The 15,768-nt window shown below is 39.3% G+C and overlaps 1 protein-coding gene across 1 annotated transcript; it reads left to right on the forward strand.

The window, feature by feature from the left end:
• Positions 1 to 1,226: 1,226 nt before the first annotated feature.
• Positions 1,227 to 13,292, forward strand: LOC123723972 (A-type potassium channel modulatory protein KCNIP2). The gene is made up of 6 exons (XM_045690913.2): positions 1,227 to 1,442; positions 4,225 to 4,294; positions 5,677 to 5,855; positions 7,711 to 7,815; positions 8,967 to 9,029; positions 11,318 to 13,292. Exons 1-6 carry the CDS (start codon positions 1,275 to 1,277, stop codon positions 11,363 to 11,365), a joined length of 633 nt encoding a protein of 210 aa, XP_045546869.1. The 5' UTR covers positions 1,227 to 1,274; the 3' UTR covers positions 11,366 to 13,292.
• The last annotated feature ends 2,476 nt before the right edge of the window (positions 13,293 to 15,768 follow it).

Raw genomic sequence — 15,768 nt, forward strand, 5'->3', positions numbered from 1 at the left:
GCATTCCTCTCTATTTGAGTTAGGATGTTGCTAAATTAGCTAAATTAGCTAGCTAAGTAAGTGAAAGGTAAACTAAGAAGAAGAAAACATATAACAAAATATAGCTATCTCTCTCTCTCTCTCTCTCTCTGATGCTTCTCCTTGATAAAAAAGTTAAAAAGTAAACTACTCAAACTGCAGTGCTAGCTACCTGCAGTGGTTGAAAAAGTAACCAGTTGTCATATTTAAGTAAAAGTGAAGATCCTTTAATAGAAAATGACTCAAGTAAAAGTGGAAGTCACCCAGTAAAATACTACTTGAGTAAAAGTCTAAAAGTATTTGGTTTCATATAAACTTAAGAATCAAAAGTAAAAGTAATTGCTAAAATGCACCTAAGTATAAAAAATAAAAGTAAAAGTATTAATAATTTTAAATTCCTTATATTAAGCAAACCAGACACCACCATTTTCTAGATTTTTGTATTTTATTTACAGATAGCCAGGGGCACACTCCTACACTCTGACATCATTTACAAACAAAGCATTTGTGTTTAGTGAGTGCGCCAGATCAGAGGCAGTAAAGATGACCAGGGATGTTCTCTTGATAAGTGCGTGAATTTGACAACTGACAATCCTGCTAAGCATTGAAAATGTAACCAGTACTTTTGGGTGTAAGGGAAAATGTAAGGAGTACTTTTGGGTGTCAGGGAAAATGTAACCAGTACTTTTGGGTGTCAGGGAAAATGTAACCAGTACTTTGGGTGTCAGGGAAAATGTAACCAGTACTTTGGCAGACAGGGAAAATGTAACCAGTACTTTGGGAGACAGGGAAAATGTAACCAGTACTTTGGGTGTCAGGGAAAATGTAACCAGTACTTTGGGTGTCAGGGAAAATGTAACCAGTACTTTGGGTGTCAGGGAAAATGTAACCAGTACTTTGGGTGTCAGGGAAAATGTAACCAGTACTTTGGGAGTCAGGGAAAATGTAACCAGTACTTTGGGTGTCAGGGGAAATGTAACCAGTACTTTGGGTGTCAGGGAAAATGTATGGAGTAAAAAGTACATTGTTTTCTGTAAGAATGTAGTGAAGTAAAAGTTGTCAAAAATATGAATAGTAGAGTACAGATACCCCCAAAAGTGACTTAAGTAGTACTTTAAAGTACAGTATTTTAACTGAAGTACTTTACACCACTGGTAACAAGGAACTGAGTATCACCGTCTTCTATCTTTATCTCTTTCACTTCTTCTTCTCTCTTTCTCACACACAATAGGGGGTAGTTACTAAGCATAACAACCATGCCTCTCTTCCCCTCCCTCTCTCTCTCCCCCCCTCCTACAGACAGTGTAGTGGAGGATGGGGAGTTATCTACAGTGTGTTATAGACCAGAGGGGTTGGACCAGCTACTACAACAGACTAAGTTCACCAGGAGAGAACTACAGATCCTCTACAGGGGCTTCAAGAATGCACGTCTCTCCCTGAGGACCTCGTCTGTCTGTCTGTCTGTCTGTCTGTCTGTCTGTCTGTCTGTCTGTCTGTCTGTCTGTCTGTCTGTCTGTCTGTCTGTCTGTCTGTCTGTCTGTCTGTCTGTCTGTCTGTCTGTCTGTCGCTGTCTGTCTGTCTGTCTGTCTGTCTGTCGCTGTCTGTCTGTCTGTCTGTCTGTCTGTCTGTCACTCTCTTTAAAACCCTATCTCGCTCTCTCTTTCTCTTTCTCTCTCTTTTTCGCTCTCACTCCAATTTAATTCCAATTCAGATTGCTTTATTGACATGAAATACAATTTGTAGATATTGTCAAAGCAGTATAGTGGTACAGCATTTCAGTAAATATAGTACAGTGCAATGAGGATAATGAATACAGTTTATTTCAGTAGTAATAATAATAGTACATATAATCATGTATTCAGGTACAACACTACTGCTGTTGCATTGTGGAATCATGTATTCAGGTACAACACTACTGCTGTTGTATTGTGGAATCTACAGTCGATACATTTAAATAATAAAAATAAGTTTATGAAATTATTATAAAAAATAAAAAGAATAGCTAGTAAATAAACAACAACATGTACATGGATGATGGTTCCACTATGTATTACTGTCAATTATATACAATGTAAATACTTCAGGGAACTAGTGGTCATGGGATGTCCCTCAGGCTACATGGATGATGTTTCCACTATGTATTACTGTCAGTTATATACAATGTAAATACTTCAGGGAACTAGTGGTCATGGGATGTCCCTCAGGCTACATGGATGATGGTTCCACTATGTATTACTGTCAGTTATATACAATGTAAATACTTCAGGGAACTAGTGGTCATGGGATGTCCCTCAGGCTACATGCATGATGGTTCCACTATGTATTACTGTCAGTTATATACAATGTAAATACTTCAGGGAACTAGTGGTCATGGGATGTCCCTCAGGCTACATGCATGATGGTTCCACTATGTATTACTGTCAGTTATATACAATGTAAATACTTCAGGGAACTAGTGGTCATGGGATGTCCCTCAGGCTACATGGATGATGTTTCCACTATGTATTACTGTCAGTTATATACAATGTAAATACTTCAGGGAACTAGTGGTCATGGGATGTCCCTCAGGCTACATGCATGATGGTTCCACTATGTATTACTGTCAGTTATATACAATGTAAATACTTCAGGGAATTAGTGGTCATGGGATGTCCCTCAGGCTACATGGATGATGGTTCCACTATGTATTACTGTCAGTTATATACAATGTAAATACTTCAGGGAACTAGTGGTCATGGGATGTCCCTCAGGCTACATGGATGATGGTTCCACTATGTATTACTGTCAGTTATATACAATGTAAATACTTCAGGGAACTAGTGGTCATGGGATGTCCCTCAGGCTACATGGATGATGGTTCCACTATGTATTACTGTCAGTTATATACAATGTAAATACTTCAGGGAACTAGTGGTCATGGGATGTCCCTCAGGCTACATGGATGATGGTTCCACTATGTATTACTGTCAGTTAAATACAATCTAAATACTTCAGGGAATTAGCGGTCAAGGGATGTCCCTCAGGCTATGGCAGTCATATTCATGTCTGGCTGTAATATTTGCTGTTCCTCCCTCACCCAGAATAATTCAGATTTATGTCATTTGTAAATGCCCAGAAGTTGGGAATTGATTGAGATATTGTCTTGAAAGAATATTATCTTACTTGGGAGTATTTCTCTCTCTCTTTCTCTCTCTCTGTCTCACAAACATATTATACCTGTCTCTGTCTCTCTCTCTGACCCCCCTCTCTCTCTCTGATTTTGTGTGTGTGTGTTATTTCTGTTGATTGTTCAATAGGAATGCCCTAGTGGTGTCTGTCTGTCTCTCCATCTCTGTGTGTTCTAACATTCTGTTGATTGTTCAATAGGAATGCCCTAGTGGTGTCTTTCTGTCTCTCCATCTCTGTGTGTTCTAACATTCTGTTGATTGTTCAATAGGAATGTCCTAGTGGTGTCTGTCTGTCTCTCTGTCTTAATGTGTTCTAACATTCTGTTGATTGTCCAATAGGAATGTCCTAGTGGTGTCTGTCTGTCTCTCCATCTCTGTGTGTTCTAACATTCTGTTGATTGTCCAATAGGAATGTCCTAGTGGTGTCTGTCTGTCTCTCTGTCTTAATGTGTTCTAACATTCTGTTGATTGTCCAATAGGAATGTCCTAGTGGTGTCTGTCTGTCTCTCTGTCTTAATGTGTTCTAACATTCTGTTGATTGTTCAATAGGAATGTCCTAGTGGTGTCTGTCTGTCTCTCTGTCTTAATGTGTTCTAACATTCTGTTGATTGTTCAATAGGAATGTCCTAGTGGTGTCTGTCTGTCTCTCTGTCTTAATGTGTTCTAACATTCTGTTGATTGTTCAATAGGAATGTCCTAGTGGTGTCTGTCTGTCTCTCCATCTCTGTGTGTTCTAACATTCTGTTGATTGTCCAATAGGAATGTCCTAGTGGTGTCTGTCTGTCTCTCTGTCTTAATGTGTTCTAACATTCTGTTGATTGTTCAATAGGAATGTCCTAGTGGTGTCTGTCTGTCTCTCTGTCTTAATGTGTTCTAACATTCTGTTGATTGTCCAATAGGAATGTCCTCGTGGTGTCTGTCTGTCTCTCCATCTCTGTGTGTTCTAACATTCTGTTGATTGTTCAATAGGAATGTCCTAGTGGTGTCTGTCTGTCTCTCTGTCTTAATGTGTTCTAACATTCTGTTGATTGTCCAATAGGAATGTCCTAGTGGTGTGGTGGATGAAGAGACATTCAAGTTAATCTACTCCCAGTTCTTTCCTCAGGGAGGTGAGTGTCTTTAAGTATGTGTGCTGCACCCGTGCATGAAATTTTCTCTCTCTCTCTCTCTCTCTCTTTTTATTGTCATGACGTAACGATGTACATATTACCAAATCATACTTTAGAGATTTACAATACTAACATAATTATGATCAAAATTGTCAACGGAACAACAATAACCAAGGGTCAAAATAACCACACATTCAACAATAAGCATAGAGGACATGTGCAGGTTGGTTGGTCTGTCAGACACTGTCAAATCAAATCAAATTTATTTATATAGCCCTTCGTACATCAGCTGATATCTCAAAGTGCTGTACAGAAACCCAGCCTAAAACCCCAAACAGCAAGCAATGCATGTGAAAGAAGCACGGTGGCTAGGAAAAACTCCCTAGGAAAAACTCCCTAGAAAGGCCAAAAACCTAGGAAGAAACCTAGAGAGGAACCAGGCTATGAGGGGTGGCCAGTCCTCTTCTGGCTGTGCAGGGTGGATATTATAACAGAACATGGTCAAGATGTTAAAATGTTCATAAATGACCAGCATGGTCAAATAATAATAATCATAGTAGTTGTCGAGGGTGCAACAAGCACGTCCGGTGAACAGGTCAGGGTTCCATAGCCGCAGGCAGAACAGTTGAAACTGGAGCAGCAGCACGGCCAGGTGGACTGGGGACAGCAAGGAGTCATCATACCAGGTAGTCCTGAGGCATGCTCCTAGGGCTCAGGTCCTCCGAGAGAAAGACAGAAAGAGAGAAAGAGAGAATTAGAGAGAGCATATTTAAATTCACACAGGACACCGGATAAGACAAGAGAAATACTCCAGATGTAACAGACTGACCCTAGCCCCCCGACACATAAACTACTGCAGCATAAATACTGTCCCTCATCTTATGTTAGGCAGCAATGTAGTGCGCTGCCAACCCACAGCTCTCTGCATCTTCCCCCAACAGGACGGGTAGTCTACTCTCATCAGAGAGGTCTTTGAAACCTTGAATAAGGGTTTCAAATTTAGGGAAATTAAGCTCTCTAATTGTTTTATATTGTTGACATTTTTTCAGGAAATGCAGCTCTGTCTCGGGTTCTGCTGTGGTTGCACAGCCTTTCCTCTACAGGGAGCCAGGTTTTCCTTTGTCTAGCCTTCTCAATGGCAAGGCTGTTCTCACTGAGCCTGTACTTTGTCAAGGTTTTTCTCTCTCTCTCTCAGCCTTTCAGTCTCTCAGTATCCCCTTCTCTCACTTACTCCCCGGGCGCCGAAGACATGGATGTCGATTAAGGCAGCCCCCTGTACCTCTCTGATTCAGATGGGTTGGGTTAAATGCAGAAGACACATTTCAGTTGAATGCATTCAGTTGTACAACTGACTAGGTATCCCCCTTTCCCCTCTGTTTCAGACTCCAGCACCTACGCTCATTTTCTGTTTGAAGCGTTTGACACCCACAAGAATGGTTCTGTGAGCTTCGAAGACTTCGTCACAGGCCTGTCAATCATCCTGAGAGGCTCTGTCACAGAGAAACTCAACTGGGCTTTTAACCTCTATGACCTCAACAAAGATGGCTTCATCACCAAAGAGGTATGGTACGATGTGTGTGTGTGTATGTATATACAGTTGAAGTTGGAAGTTTACATACACCTTAGCCAAATACATTTAAACTCCGTTTTTCACAATTCCTGACATTTAATCGTAGTAAAAGTCCCCTGTCTTAGGTCAGTTAGGATCAACACATTATTTTAAGAATGTGAAATGTCAGAATAATAGTAGAGAGAATTATTTATTTCAGCTTTTATTTCTTTCATCACATTCCCAGTGGGTCAGAAGTTTACATACACTCAATTAGTATTTGGTAGCATTGCCTTTAAATTGTTAAACTTGGGTCAAACGTTTCAGGTAGCCTTCCACAAGCTTCCCACAATACATTGAGTGAATTCTGGCCCATTCCTCTTGACAGAGCTGGTGTAACTGAGTCAGGTTTGTAGCCCTCCCTGCTCACATGTGCTTTTTCAGTTCTGCCCACAAATGTTCTATGGGATTGATGTCAGGGCTTTGTGATGGCCACTCCAATACCTTGACTTTGTTGTCCTTAAGCCATTTTGCCACAACTTTGGAAGTATGCTTGGAGTCATTGCCCATTTGGAAGACCCATTTGCAACCAAGCTTTAACTTCCTGACTGATGTCTTGAGATGTTGCTTCAATATATCCACTTAATTGTCCATCCTCATGATGCCATCTATTTTGTGAAGTGCACCAGTCCCTCCTGCAGCAAAGAACCCCCACAACATGATGCTGCTGCCCCTGTGCTTCACGCTTGGGATGGTGTTCTTTGGCTTGCAATCCTCCCCCTTTTTCCTCCAAACATAACGATGGTCATTATGGCCAAACAGTTCTATTTTTGTTTCATCAGACCAGAGGACATTTCTCCAAAAAGTACAATCTTTGTCCCCATGTGCAGTTGCAAACCATAGTCTGGCTTTTTTATGGCGGTTTTGGAGCAGTGGCTTCTTCCTTTCTGAGCGGCCTTTCAGGTTATGTTGATATTGGACTCATTTTACAGTGGATATAGATACTTTTGTACCTGTTTCCTCCAGCATCTTCACAAGGTCCTTTGCTGTTGTTATGGGATTGATTTGCACTTGTCGCACCGAAGTACGTTCATCTCTAGGAGACAGAACACGTCTCCTTCCTGAGCAGTATGATGGCTGCATGGTTCCATGGTGTTTATACTTGCGTACTATAGTTTGTACAGATGAACATGGTACCTTCAGGCATTTGGAAATTGTTCCTGAGGATGAACCAGACTTGTGGAGGTCTACAATTTATTTTCTGAGGTCTTGGCTGATTTCTTTTGATTTTCCCCTGATGTCAAGCAAAGAGGCACTGAGTTTGAAGGTAGGCCTTGACATACATCCACAGGTACACCTCCAATTGACTCAGGCTAATTGACATTATTTATCAGAAGCTTATAACTCCATGACATAATTTTCTGAAATGTTCCAAGCTGTTTAAAGGCACAGTCAACTTAGTGTATGTAAACTTCTGACCCACTGGAATTGTGATACAGTGAATTATAAGTGAAATAATCTGTCTGTAAACAATGGTTGGAAAAATTACTTGTGTCATGCACAAAGTAGATGTCCTAACCAACTTGCCAAAACTATAGTTTGATAACAAGAAATTTGTGGAGTGGTTGAAAAACGAGTTTTAATGACTCCAACCTAATTTTATGTAAACTTCTGACTTCAACTATGTGTATGTGTGTGTGTGCAAATATGTTTTCTTTCTCTTCTAAACTATTCCCGCATCCTCCCCTCTGTGTGTGTGTGTGTGTGTGTGTGCGTGTTTGTGTGTGAAAATGAATGTGTGCATGTTTGTGCGTGCATGTGTATTTGTGTGTGTGTTTGTGTGTGCGTCTCTGTGTGTGTGTTTCAGGAGATGACTGATATAATGAGCTCTATCTATGATATGATGGGGACGTGTACGTACCCCTGTATGCAGAACGACGCCCCCAAGGAGCACGTCGACATCTTCTTCCAGGTAACACAACTAACCACAGATCTAGGATCAGATGAACATCTTCTTCCAGGTAACACAACTAACCACAGATCAAGGATCAGATGAACATCTTCTTCCAGGTAACACAACTAACCACAGATCTAGGATCAGATGAACATCTTCTTCCAGGTAACACAACTAACCACAGATCTAGGATCAGATGAACAACTTCTTCCAGGTAACACAACTAACCACAGATCTAGGATCAGATGAACAACTTCTTCCAGGTAACACAACTAACCACATATCTAAACCTTGATTCAATCCTAATCTGCTTGTAGACAACAGTACATTTTAAAGGCCATGTTACTGCGTTAGTGGAGATCACATTCAAGGTAAACTGAGAAGATGTCGGCTCAATTGGAAATTACCTTTAAATGCTTTAGCACGGTATCTTATTTATCCCAGGGTTAGATAATTCTACCTCCAGTGTTTTCTAATTCGATCCAGGCCCCAGGGTTAGTTAATTCTACCTCCAGTGTTTTCTAATTGAATCCAGGCCCCAGGGTTAGATAATTCTACCTCCAGTGTTTTCTAATTGAATCCAGGCCCCAGGGTTAGATAATTCTACCTTCATTGTTTTCTAATTGAATCCAGGCACCAGGGTTAGATAATTCGACCTCCAGTGTTTTCTAATTGAATCCAGAACCTAGGGTTAGTTAATTCTACCTCCAGTGTTTTCTAATTGAATCCAGGCCCCAGGGTTAGATAATTCTACCTCCAGTGTTTTCTAATTGAATCCAGAACCTAGGGTTAGTTAATTCTACCTCCAGTGTTTTCTAATTGAATCCAGGCCCCAGGGTTAGATAATTCTACCTCCAGTGTTTTCTAATTGAATCCAGGCCCCAGGGTTAGTTCATTCTACCTCCCGTGTTTTTCACAAAGGGTTTTAAAAGGACCCTCTAGACATAACCTCCTCATTGTTCAATTCTGACTTTGTGAACAACCAAAAGGTCAAATAGAGGTTACTTATATTTGTCCTGTTTCAGCTGTAGGTGTGTAACCTGTACAGTGTGTGGTGTGGAATGGAAATGTGTTTGTTGCATATCCCACTGAGACACCCTTCGGAGTGTGGGGTCACGGCCAGGGATCAGAGTAGCATATTCAACTGTTTCTCTGTTTCACTCTGTCAGAAAATGGACAAGAACAAAGATGGCGTGGTCACCATTGAGGAATTTCTGGAGTCTTGTCAAAAGGTCTGTGTGTGTGTCTGTCTGTGTGTGTGTCTGTCTGTGTGTGTGTGTCTGTCGTGTGTGTGCTGTCTGTCTGTCTGTCTGTCTGTCTGTCTGTCTGTCTGTCTGTCTGTCTGTCTGTCTGTCTGTCTGTCTGTCTGTCTGTCTGTCTGTCTGTCTGTCTGTCTGTGTATGTCTGTGTATGTCTGTGTGAGTGCATGCTTGTGTGTGTGCATGTGTTACATTTCAGCATGATTCTATAGGATGTGATTATGAATGATGTGATTTAATAATATTTAAAACGTCACAATGTGAAGTTTATTTCCACAAATGTGTGTTTTTCCATCAGAAATGATTGCTTATGGGTACCTTCATGTGTGTGTAATGATGTGTCACATTTAACTGTGTAAAACCTTGCATTGTTACTTTTTTCTCTGAGAGTGACATGGATATACAGTTGAAATCGGAGGTTTACATACACCTTAGCCAAATACATTTAAACTCAGTTTTTCACAATTCCTGACATTTAATCCTAGTAAAAATTTCCTGTCTTAGGTCAGTTAGGATCCCCATTTTATTTTAAGAATGTGAAATTTCAGAATAATAGTAGAGAGAATGATTTATTTCAGCTTTTATTTCTTTCATCACATTCCCAGTTGGTCAGAAGTTACAGAAGTTACAGTTATACACTCAATTAGTATTTGGTAGCATTGCCTTTAAATTGTTAAACTTGGGTCTAACGTTTCAGGTAGCCTTCCACAAGCTTCCCACAATACATTGGGTGAATTCTGGCCTATTCCTCCTGACTGAGTTGGTGGTGCTGTGTCAGGTTTGTAGGCCTCCTTGCTCGCACACGCTTTTTCAGTTCTGCCCACAAATATTCTATAGGATTGAGGTCAGGGCTTTGTGATGGCCACTCCAATACCTTGACTTTGTTGTCCTTAAGCCATTGTGCAACAACTTTGGAATTATACTTGGGGTCATTGTCCATTTGAAAGCCCATTTGCGACCAAGCTTTAACTTCCTGACTAATGTCTTGAGATGATGCTTCAATATATCCACATAATTGTCCGTCCTCATCCTCATGATGCCATCTATTTTGTGAAGTGCACCAGTCCCTCCTGCAGCAAAGAACCCCCACAACATGATGCTGCTGCCCCTGTGCTTCACGCTTGTGATGGTGTTCTTTGGCTTGCAATCCTCCCCCTTTTTCCTCCAAACATAACGATGGTCATTATGGCCAAACAGTTCTATTTTTGTTTCATCAGACCAGAGGACATTTCTCCAAAAAGTACAATCTTTGTCCCCATGTGCAGTTGCAAACCGTAGTCTGGCTTTTTTATGGCGGTTTTGGAGCAGTGGCTTCTTCCTTTCTGAGCGGCCTTTCAGGTTATGACAATATAGGACTCGTTTTACTGTGGCTATAGATACTTTTGTACTTGTTTTGTATCTCTAGGAGACAGAACGCATCTCCTTCCTGAGCGGTATGACGGCTGCGTGGTCCTGTGGTGTTTATACTTGCGTACTGTTGTTTGTACAGATGAACGTGGTACATTCAGGTGTTTGGAAATTGCTCCCAATGATGAACCAGACTTCTGGAGGTCTACAATTTTTTTCTGAGGTCTTGGCTGATTTTTATTGATTTTCCCATGATGTCAAGCAAAGAGGCACTGAGTTTGAAGGTAGGCCTTGAAATACATCCCCAGGTACACCTCCAATTGACTCAAATTATGTCAATTAGCCTATCAGAAGCTTCGAAAGCCATGACATCATTTTCTGGAATTTTCCAAGCTGTTTAAAAGGCACAGTCAACTTAGTGTATGTAAACTTCTGACCCACTGGAATTATGATACAGTAAATTACAAGTGAAATAATCTGTCTGTAAGCAGTTGTTGGAAAAATTACTTGTGTCATGCACAAAGCAGATGTCCTAACCGACTTGCCAAAACTATAGTTTGTTAACAAGAAATTTGTGGAGTGGTTGAAAAACGAGTTTAAATGACTCCAACCTAAGTGTATGTAAACTTCTGACTTCAACTGTATGTCTTTTTGTCTCTCTGAAATGAAATAATCTAGTGATGGGTTAAACAAATGCATGTCTGTCACTGAACAACCCCATGACATGATGAGATGTGGAAAATCACACCAATCTTCCCTATAAGTTATTGAAACAAAAAAAGCTAATTTACTAACATTGGATATTAAACTTTTTATTTATTTAAGAACCTGTTTCTGCTTTCGTACTGTTTAAACCTTTTCTCTAACTGCTTCTTACCTGTTGTGCTTTTTGTCCCTTCCTGCCTCCTGTCCAGGATGAGAACATCATGCAGTCCATGCATCTGTTTGACAACGTCATTTAGTGATACTTCCTGTGGGTGTGGCCTAAAGGACAGCGTTCCCATATTTAGCCCCATAGCCTCCACCTCTAGCTCCCCTCTATCCCCAAACACAGACTCATTAAGGCTGTCAGGGGGGTAAAAGGTACCCCTCCATGGATCTCCACTCTCCCATCCATCCCTAGGCCCTAGACCCCCCCCCCCCCCCTCCAAAAAAAGAGACACCCCTACCTGGGAAGATCAGACAACAGTTAGGTGGGCAATAGGTACCCCTCCATGGGTCTCCACTCTCTCATCCACCTCTAGCCCATCTCTGCTCCCCAAAAGAGACACCCCTACCTGGGAAGGTCAGACAACAGTTAGGGGCTCAAGAGCCACGCTGTGTTGGAGACCATAGCACTCATTCTATATGACATCACATTCTCACTATGCAATAATGTCCTTTATTCTCTATTACTAGTTGGACAAAATGGTGGACTCAAAAGGCTTTAAATCAGGCAATAATCTCACTGCCTGGTCTGAACTTGTTAACTGTGAGATATATTATTATCAGTCAACGAACGTTCTAGAATGTTCCATCTCTCAATGTTTTGGAATGGAATCCCCTGGCTGACGCAATTACCCACAACCCTCCAAACATCCATATTGTGTCCTATTCACCTCATTGTCTATGGAAATATGGGCGGTGTCTGTTTAGGTTTTTTTGTGGGTGACTTCCAGTTAAGCGCTTCCGGCCAATAGTTGGGAGCTAGCTAACTCAGTATCGCTTCTCACAACTTTACAAACATGGATTCACATAAACGGTCATTTTATGTTGGGTAAGGGGTTGCCACGGTAATTGGCCGAAATAGAAGCCGTTCATGGAGCAGGAGTGTTTGACCCCCCAAACTTTTTTGAGGAGCGAGTGCAGTTGTGAGGCAGTTTGCAGCCACCTCCTAAGGACGAGGAGTCTCTTCGGCTTTGGCTCAAAGCATTGAAAAGATGCTGTAAAGAGGTCAATGGAACTCGACCAAAACAATCGAATTGCCATGGAAACGCGTGAGGATAAAATCCCAAATCTCCTCATTGCCCCCCAGCAAAATGAACCTACATTTAGGCTTTTATTTACAGTATAGAGTATGTGTGCTATGTTGTGGTAAAAATCAGAGTTTAATGCTTGTATGGATGTCAACCACAGGAGGTTGGTGGCACCTTAATTGGGGAGGTCGGGCTCGTGGTAATGGCTGAAGCAGAATAGTTGGAATGGTATCAAATGCATCAAACACATGGTTTCCATGTGATTGATGCCATTCCATTTGCTCCGTTCCAGCCTTTATTATGAGCCGTCCTCCTCTCAGCAGCCTCCTGTAATGTCAACCCCAATGTTCAGGTCATTGTCACCAACTAACTACATTACAGTTAAAAACTACTTTGACTACACCACTGATTTCTGTATGCTAGCTATGCTACCAGCTTATATGAAGGGGAGTTAGCATTTATCAGTCACTCCTTCTAAACCTGAAAATGGACAACTTCTAAATTATGCAGCAAAGACAGCCAAATATATTCAAATCAAACTTTAGTAACCACATTGTGGGCCTGTTTACAATACATAAATCACGACGGATTGATGAATATCCACTTTGTTATATCAGATATGTTGAATGTGCACCAATCCGGCGTCCCTCTTATATCCCCCACGGTCTGTGTTCCATTGACCTCTTTACAACATCTATAGTGTCTGCATGATGTGTGTTTTAGAAATGACAATAAGTAATATTTAATGTAACTGGTTGTGTGTGTACTGTAGGTGCTGGACATTACTCCTGAAGGTGTCTGTGTATATTTTGTACTGACATGATGATGTGATGATAATAATGGAAGTGAATAAACCACTATTGCTATGCAAACCAATGTTAATGTATTATTTGTAGTTACTGTATGTACTGTACAGTACAAGAGGTGTGATTTTGAAAGCTACTCTGAAGATACTGTTATAACAAGGTGAAAACAATGACAATGAAGTTTAATCTGAACGGTTTATTAAACACAATCCACTCCTAATAGTTTCCAATATTTTGTATTTTTATAAAAGCGATAAGAGACGTTGCATCAGGACACTGAGGAAAAATATTACCACAACTTTGTCATAAAACCAATAATAAATGTATATGAACATACCAAGTAAACATATATTATGTATCATCTTACAGTACTGTATACTGTAATAGAATAGTACTGTATAATATAATAGAAAAGAAATGGTACTGTGTACTGTAATTGAATAGTACAGTACTGTATAATGTAATAGAATAGTACTGTATACTGTAATAGAATAGTACTGTATAATATAATAGAATATAATAGTACTGTATACTGTAATAGAATAGTACAGTACTGAAGAATGTACCGTAATAGTACACTACTGTAGAATGTATCAGAATAGTACAGGACTGTATAATGTAACAGAATAGTACTATAGAATGTAATAGAATAGTACTGTATACTGTAAGAGAATAGTACTGTATACTGTAATAGAATAGTACAGTACTGTGTACTGTAATAGAATAGTACTGTATACTGTAATAGAATAGTACAATATAATTTAATAGAATAGTACTGTATACTGTAATAGAATAGTACAGTACAGTATACTGTAATAGAATAGTACTGTACTGTATATTGTAATAGTACTGTATACTGTAAAAGAATAGTACTGTGTACTGTAATAGAATAGTACAGTACTGTATACTGTAATAGAATAGTACAGTACTGTATACTGTAATAGAATAGTACAGTACTGTATACTGTAATAGAATAGTACAGTATACTGTAATAGAATAGTACTGTATACTGTAATAGAAAAGTACTGTATATTGTAATAGAATAGTACTGTATAATGCAATAGAATAGTACTGTATACTGTAATAGAATAGTACAGTACTGTATACTGTAATAGTACTGTATAATGTAATAGAATAGTACTGTATACTGTAATAGAATAGTACTGTATACTGTAATAGAATAGTACTGTATACTGTAATAGAATAGTACAGTACTGTAAAATGTAATAGAATAGTACAGTACTGTATAATTTTATAGTACAGTACTGTATACTGTAATAGAATAGTACAGTACTGTATACTGTAATAGAATAGTACTGTATAATTGAATAGAATAGTACTGTATACTGTAATAGAATAGTACAGTACTGTATACTGTAATAGAATAGTACTGTATACTGTAATAGAATAGTACTGTATACTGTAATAGAATAGTACTGTATACTGTAAGAGAATAGTACTGTATACTGTAATAGAATAGTACAGTACTGTATACTGTAATAGAATAGTACTGTATACTGTAAGAGAATAGTACTGTATACTGTAATAGAATAGTACAGTACTGTATACTGTAATAGAATAGTACTGTATAATGTAATAGAATAGTACTGTATATTGTAATAGAATAGTACAGTACTGTATACTGTAATAGAATAGTACTGTATACTGTAATAGAATAGTACTGTATAATGCAATAGAATAGTACTGTATACTGTAAGAGAATAGTACTGTATACTGTAATAGAATAGTACAGTACTGTATACTGTAATAGAATAGTACTGTATAATGTAATAGAATAGTACTGTATATTGTAATAGAATAGTACAGTATTGTATACTGTAATAGAATAGTACAGTACTGTATAATGTTATAGTACAGTACTGTATAATGTAATAGAATGGTACAGTACTGTATAATGTAATAGAATAGTACAGTACTGTATAGTGTAATAGAATAGTACAGTACTGTATACTGTAAAAGAATAGTACAGCACTGTATACTGTAATAGAATAGTACAGCACTGTATAATGTAATAGAATAGTACAGTACTGTATAATGTAATAGAGTAGTACAGTACGGTATACTGTAGAATAGTATAGTACTATGTCATGTAATAGAATAGAATATAAACAGAATATAAGAAATGTATTGTTCCTGAGAGCAAACATCAACAAGTAATTAAAACATATGTATAACGTTCTTAGCCTTCATATAAAATCTAACAAGTTTGATTGTATGTAGCATAAAAAATATTAAATATATGCATTCTGCAGCGATACGCCATCCTATCTGGTTTGTGCTTAGTGGGACTATCATTTGTTTTTCAACAGGACAATGACCCAACACAATGACCCCTCCAGGCTGTGTAAGGGCCATTTGACCAAGAAGGAGAGTGATAGAGTGCTGCATCAGATGACCTGGCCTCCACAATCACCCCAACCTCAACCCAATTGAGATGGTTTGGGATGAGTTGGACCACAGAGTGAAGGAAAAGCAGGCAAAGAGTGCTCAGCATTTGTGGGAGCTCCTTCAAGACTGTTGGAAAAGCATTCCAGGTGAAGCTGGTTGAGAGAATGCCAAGACTGTGCAAAGCTGTCATCAAGA

This window comes from Salmo salar, chromosome 12 (genome assembly GCF_965601325.2).
Source record: "Salmo salar chromosome 12, fSalSal1, whole genome shotgun sequence".
NCBI lineage: Eukaryota > Metazoa > Chordata > Actinopteri > Salmoniformes > Salmonidae > Salmo > Salmo salar.

Excerpts from the sequence above, each read along its gene's own strand:
- LOC123723972 (XM_045690913.2), top strand. The coding sequence starts at position 1,275 with ATGCCTCTCTTCCCCTCCCTCTCTCTCTCCCCCCCTCCTACAGACAGT. Across the intron at positions 5,856-7,710 it reads ATGGCTTCATCACCAAAGAG|GAGATGACTGATATAATGAG; the intron begins GTATGGTACGAT and ends TGTGTGTTTCAG. Across the intron at positions 9,030-11,317 it reads TTCTGGAGTCTTGTCAAAAG|GATGAGAACATCATGCAGTC; the intron begins GTCTGTGTGTGT and ends CCTCCTGTCCAG.